General features: G+C 52.1%; 1 protein-coding gene across 1 annotated transcript in view; it reads left to right on the forward strand.

Annotated features, from left to right (window-relative positions):
• LOC118237235 (transcription factor COE2-like) overlaps positions 1 to 5,536 on the forward strand; it is a 13,291-nt gene extending 7,755 nt beyond the window's left edge. Inside the window, exons 3-6 of the mRNA XM_035435739.1 lie at positions 1,231 to 1,294; positions 3,096 to 3,151; positions 3,246 to 3,319; positions 5,464 to 5,536. Of these exons, the coding sequence (XP_035291630.1) occupies positions 1,231 to 1,294; positions 3,096 to 3,151; positions 3,246 to 3,319; positions 5,464 to 5,536 (267 nt within the window). The remainder of the gene's footprint in view (positions 1 to 1,230; positions 1,295 to 3,095; positions 3,152 to 3,245; positions 3,320 to 5,463) is intronic.
• The last annotated feature ends 506 nt before the right edge of the window (positions 5,537 to 6,042 follow it).

The following is a 6,042-nucleotide window of genomic DNA, read 5'->3' on the forward strand; positions in this document are numbered from 1 at the left end:
CTCCTGAACACACACCTGCAACACACACACACACACACACACACACACACACACACACACACTCACATGCACCTGCAACACACACACACCCTCACACACCTGCAACACACACACACACACACACACTCACATGCACCTGCAACACGCACACACCCTCACACACCTGCAACACACACACACACACACACTCACATGCACCTGCAACACACACACACACACACACCTGCAACACACACACACACACACACACTCACATGCACTTGCAACTGCAACACATACACACACACTCACATAAGCGCACCTGTAACACGCACACACCCTCACACACCTGCAACACACACACACACACACACACTCACACACTCACATGCACTTGCAACTGCAACACACACACACACACACACACACACACTCGCAACTGCAACACATACACACACACACACTCACACACTCACATGCACTTGCAGCTGCAACACATACACACACACTCACATAAGTGCACCTGCAACACGCACACACCCTCACACACCTGTAACACACGCACACACACTCTCATGCACCTGAAACACACACACACCTGCAACACACACACACGTACACATAGTGTACGCAGTTAGGCACAGCTTAGAGCCTTAGTGAGAGTAACACAGAGCATACGCAGTTAGACACAGCTTAGAGCCTTAGTGAGAGTAACACAGAGCATACGCAGTTAGACACAGCTTAGAGCCTTAGTGAGAGTAACACAGAGCATGCGCAGTTAGACACAGCTTAGAGCCTTAGTGAGAGTAGCACAGAGCATACGCAGTTAGACGCAGCTTAGAGCCTTAGTGAGAGTAACACAGAGCATACGCAGTTAGACACAGCTTAGAGCCTTAGTGAGAGTAACAGAGTTTACTCTGTCGGTTTAGGGCTCCATTGTCCTGCCTGGAGCAGCTCGGCTCTGTCCTGTCCTGAGTGTGTACACTGTGGTAAGAGAGCCATTAAACGGGCTGAACTGCAGCCCCCGCAGGGTCAAGTGTCCCTGTTATACAGCCACTGCTCTGCCTTAAACAAACAAGAGAATGATTCTGTGACCCCCCACATTCATTCATTCATTCATTCATTCATTCATAACGGTTAAAGCCGCTCTGCTCCACCGCCATTGGCTTAACTGTGACTGCCTGTGACGCTGCGATTGGCTCAGCTGCGTTTGGCTCGACTGTGATTGGCCCTTTGCTTTTTCCCCTCAAGGAACAGACAGGAGAGAAGACAAACAACGGGACTCATTACAAACTTCAGCTCCTGTACAGCAACGGTGAGTGGCTGGCTCCCGGCTTCCGCACGCGCTCACACTGTCTGTCCTGTCGTCAGCACTTCCTGTCCGTTCAGCTGTTCTCCGGTTTTTTCTTACCTAGAATCAGCCAAAATAACTTTAGAACAATGTTGGAACAGACCTGCAGTGTGGCAAGACCCCGTGGTGGAGTTTCAGAGGAGAGCTGGAGTTTGTCACAGACATTGTGGATCGTAATGAAAAAAAAATAGTAGTATAAAAAATGTGATCTGAAGACCTTCCAGGACTGGGCCTTTCTGTCCCACGTAACCTGGTCACATGACTCCCCTCTGTCCTCAGACACACTCGCTGTCTCTCGCTCTCCGTGGTCGTCCGCTGGGGTCTACCCACCTCGCTCGCTCGTCTGTGCTTTCAACCCGGGACGAACCGGAGCCAATCGCTGCCGGCTTTTGTCGTGCTCGTTAAGGGAAGCGAGGTAAACTCGTTTCCCCCCCCCCCCCCCCCCCGTGGTTTTCCGCTGATACGACGCAAGCTCTGGAGCCTCAGCTCCCAGGAGTCACAGACCCCCCAGCCCCCCAACCGGCACCCCAACCGGCACGACTGCCGTACCCAAGGGAGAGGAGATAAAAGCCTCTCCTACCAGTTCAACCCCCGCCCCCCCGCCGCCCCCTTAACCCCCCCCGGCGATATCAAAGGGCTCCCGATTGATACTTTGATGAAGGGAATGTTTTCAAAATTACACTCTGTGAAGACGCGCGCGGGGGGAGGGGGGGCACAGGAACGCGGTGCGTGAGAAGTGTGTCGTTGGGTTTGGAAACACCTCGGGGGTCAGAGTTACTCTCTGAGGAGCCACTTTTTCAGTGGTGCAGTTCAGATCGTGGAAAGCGAAGTTTCAGGGGGGGTCGCCACCTTCGAAACCGTACCCGTGCCACATCACACATTGATGACGCTGATCTCAGATCAGTGCCCAGCCAGTCAGAGGGCCTGTGACTGCTCCCCTAAGCCCTCTCTAACTCATCGGAGATCAGGGTTCCTGAGGGGAAAAAAGAAGAGGACTTATTAGATAAGGAAATAACACTATACAATGATTAGTCAGGCCATTCAGCCCATCTAGGCTTATCAATTGCTTAAAGTTGAGAGGAGGGAAGTCAAGTTGAAATACTGGAGTCTACTTAAACCCACAGACCCTGCGGCCCTCCAGGACTGGAGGTAGACCCGCTGACGCTGCATAACCCCAACGAAAAAACTTTTTGATATCATTTTGGAATTTACCTTCAACTAAATTTCCACCTGTGCTGAGGCAACTCATCCTGAGAAATCTTTCGTCGTTTGCTTTAATCCCTTCGGCGAGTTTAAGGACCTCAGCGAGTTCCCTCCTCCCGCAGTCCTCCTTCTGCCGAGCCTGAGCGGGTGAAGTGTGGACTGGGAGTCAGACGGTGGTGAGCGCTGTCTTCCCAGGCCTTTCCCATGCCTGCTGGGGGAAAGCTGCGCTCGGTGCGGGTCTTCCTCCCGAGGATGGCCAGAGAATAGAGGCCTTGTCACCGAAGGCCCACACGGTCAGACGCCGCGGTTGACGGGTCCCGGGTTTGGGTCAGCGCTTAGCCGGAACAGAAAAATCGAACGGCTTGTCTGTTCTCGGTGAAACGCGCGGTGGACTTTATGAGGCTTGAACATGCCTGATTGCTGAGATGCGTACCGTCCGACTGACGGGTTACATGCTACGTGGAGAGCTTACATCTGAAGTATTCTCCCTCTCCCTCTCACGCTCAATGTCTCTCTCTCACTCTGTCCGTCTCTCTCTCTCTCTCTTTGTGTGTATGTCCAGGAGTGCGGACAGAGCAGGACCTGTACGCACGACTCATTGACTCAGTCACAAAACAGGTAGGGTCGCTTGAATTATGGGATTTGTGGTTTATCCTGTGATTTCTGGACTGAAACTAAAATGTCTGTCTCTTTCTCTCTCTCTCCCTCTCAGCCCATCGCTTATGAAGGTCAGAATAAAAACCCAGAGATGTGCAGGGTCCTGCTCACCCATGAAGTTATGTGCAGGTGAGACATGAACACACACACACACACACACACAGATTTCAAATCTTTTTGTACTTGGGTCTGTTTGCACAATTGGAATCAATTTTGCACCATGTTACAATAAGACAAAAAACTTCTCAAATGGGAGGATGACCGAAAATATGTGCAGTTTCTCCGCCTCTCCACCACTTCACTGGCTCCCCATGTATCCTCCGCTGTTCCTCCCCATCTGCCCCCCTCCAACACCCCCCTCCTCCTGAGCCCGTGTGGATCAGGGGTCCCACACCCTGGTCCAGGACGGCTGCAGGGCGCGCAGATTTGTCATCACTCAGCACTTAGTTGATCAATTAAAGCGCTTCTGGTTACGCAGTCAGACTCTCCCCGCTTGCCTTCCCGGCTCTGAATCGGTCGCTGATTTTTGGGGTGAAAGTAAAAGCCTGCACGCACCCTGCGGCTCTGTCCGGGACCGGGGTTACGCACCCCTGCCCTGGAACAACACCGCTTGGGTCGCCCTTTCGGGATGACAGGAGCTCTCAAACCGCAGACAGAACCCAGGGAGCAAAAGTCGGATTCTAGACGTCTGGGGGGTGGAAATCTATTTTGAAAGACATTTTGACATAAATAGACTTGGTTAACCCCCAACATAGCTCAGGGTTTTTACCAGGATATAGCCTGGCTACATTCAAGTCGACTAGAAAATTTTCACTTTTCAACCAAATGTAGCTGGGCTTTTCACCACAAAAATGTTACCTGGTAATAGTATTTGGATGTTTGTAGGGTGTGTTTTCAAATTATATCTGAAGGGCTGGTTAATACCATTAAAATTGTTTAAAATTACTTGCAATTCATCTGTTTATCAGCTGTTAATTACATGCATAGTAGGTCAAGCTTTTTATAAGGAGAGTTTAAGTGTTTTCAAGGAGTATAAACGTCATCTTTGAATAGTAGAAAATTGAGAGTGCTGAAAAATAAAGTTGGCTAGTTAAAGCATATGCTAATTTTTGTGCTGGAAAAGTTCATCTGAATAGTTTGAGCTTTAGTACTTGTGATGTAGCAGCAAAAGAGAAAAGAAAAAAGAAAGACAGAAGGACAGAGATTAAGAGTGGAGTGTCAGGGCCATTTCTGTCCTTTCTGTGTGTGTGTTTTGGGGGGGGGGCGGTACTTTAGTGAAATGAAGCGTGTTGGGGGGTACCCCCTTTTGACTGCCGCCGTGTCACAGTGCGCACGCTGGGCTGTTGAGACAAGGCTTTTTTTTGGGGGGGGGGGGGGGTGGAGACCTGAGCTTTGGAGGGGGGGGGGTGGCTGGGATTTGCCATTGTATAGCCAGCAGATGACTCACAGCTGGCTAATAACAGACGAGGAGACAGAGGGCAAGCGTCACAGCTGGGGGTGAGTCTGTCAGACAGGCGGGGCGAGGGTGGGGTGGAGTGGGGGGGGGGGGGGGCGTGGGCGGGGCCAAGCTGGGACATAGGAAGGGTGAGTGGAGGTGTAGGGGTGGCAGATGGCTTGGGGTTGGGGTACTTTTGTTATGCAGCGATGAAGGGGGGGGGACCTCATTCTCCATACACAAGACTAGAAACGTGTGTGTGTGTGTGTGTGTGTGTGTGTGTGTGAGGTAGGATCAGGCAGGAGAAGGGGGGTAGTTTGATTACAAAATCAAAGTGACAGATTGCTTGGCTGGCCTTTTTGCGTTTGAATGCTCCCTCTCGCCTCTCTTTCTCTGTCTCTCTCTTTTTTTCTTTCCTGTCCTCGTGCTCTGTTGTTGTAGTCTTCCTTTCTTTCTCTCCCTCCCTTCCCCTGTTTTTGTATTTTCTTTTTTGTTTTCTCTCAGCCTTTGTAGCGCCTGTGGCAGCAGGTCTGTGGGTCAGTCTGTAACCCCCCCACCCCCGAGACCGCGGGATCTGAGCCGGCACACTGCTGTCGCTCTGCCCGACCGCTCAGTCCACACGGGGAACGTTTGTGGTAGTTGTAGCGGGTTTCGCTGACCGCGCGGTTGTTCTGGCAGGTTTGGCTGGCGGTGTGGTCATTATGGCAGGTTTTCACTGATCATGTGGTCATTATGGCGGGTTTTCACTGATCATGTGGTCATTATGGCGGGTTTTCACTGACCGTGAGGTCATTATGGCGGGTCTGACTGACCGTGCATTTGCTGTGTTCGTTTGCAGCCGCTGTTGTGAGAAGAAGAGCTGTGGCAACCGTAACGAGACCCCCTCGGACCCGGTCATCATCGACAGGTAAGACCCCGCCCCCTCCACCCCTGCCCTGCCCCGCCCCACTCCACCCGTGTCCTGCCCCACTCTACCCCTGTCCTGCTCCACTCTACCCTTGTCCTGGCCCACTCTGACGCCCCTTCTCAAATTCACTCTGACGCCCAATCACTGATGAGCAAACATGTAGTAAAATACTTCTTGGCACGGGCTCGACTTGTTCCCTGGACCTTTGTGTGTGTGTGTGTGCGTGTGTGTGTGTGTGCGTGTGTGTGTGTGTGTGCGTGTGTGTGTGTGTGCGTGTGTGTGTGTGTGTGCGTGTGTGTGTGTGTGTGCGTGTGTGTGTGTGTGCGTGTGTGTGTGTGTGTGTGTGTGCGTGTGTGTGTGTGTGTGCGTGTGTGTGTGTGTGTGTGCGTGTGTGTGTGTGTGTGTGTGTGTGTGTGTGTGTATCTGTGTGTGTGTGTGTGTGTGTGTGCGTGTGTGTGTGCGTGTGTGTGTGTGTGTGTGTGTGCGTGCGTGCGTGCGTGCGTGCGTGCG

The sequence above is a fragment of the Anguilla anguilla genome, chromosome 10, assembly GCF_013347855.1.
Source record: "Anguilla anguilla isolate fAngAng1 chromosome 10, fAngAng1.pri, whole genome shotgun sequence".
NCBI classification, from domain to species: domain Eukaryota; kingdom Metazoa; phylum Chordata; class Actinopteri; order Anguilliformes; family Anguillidae; genus Anguilla; species Anguilla anguilla.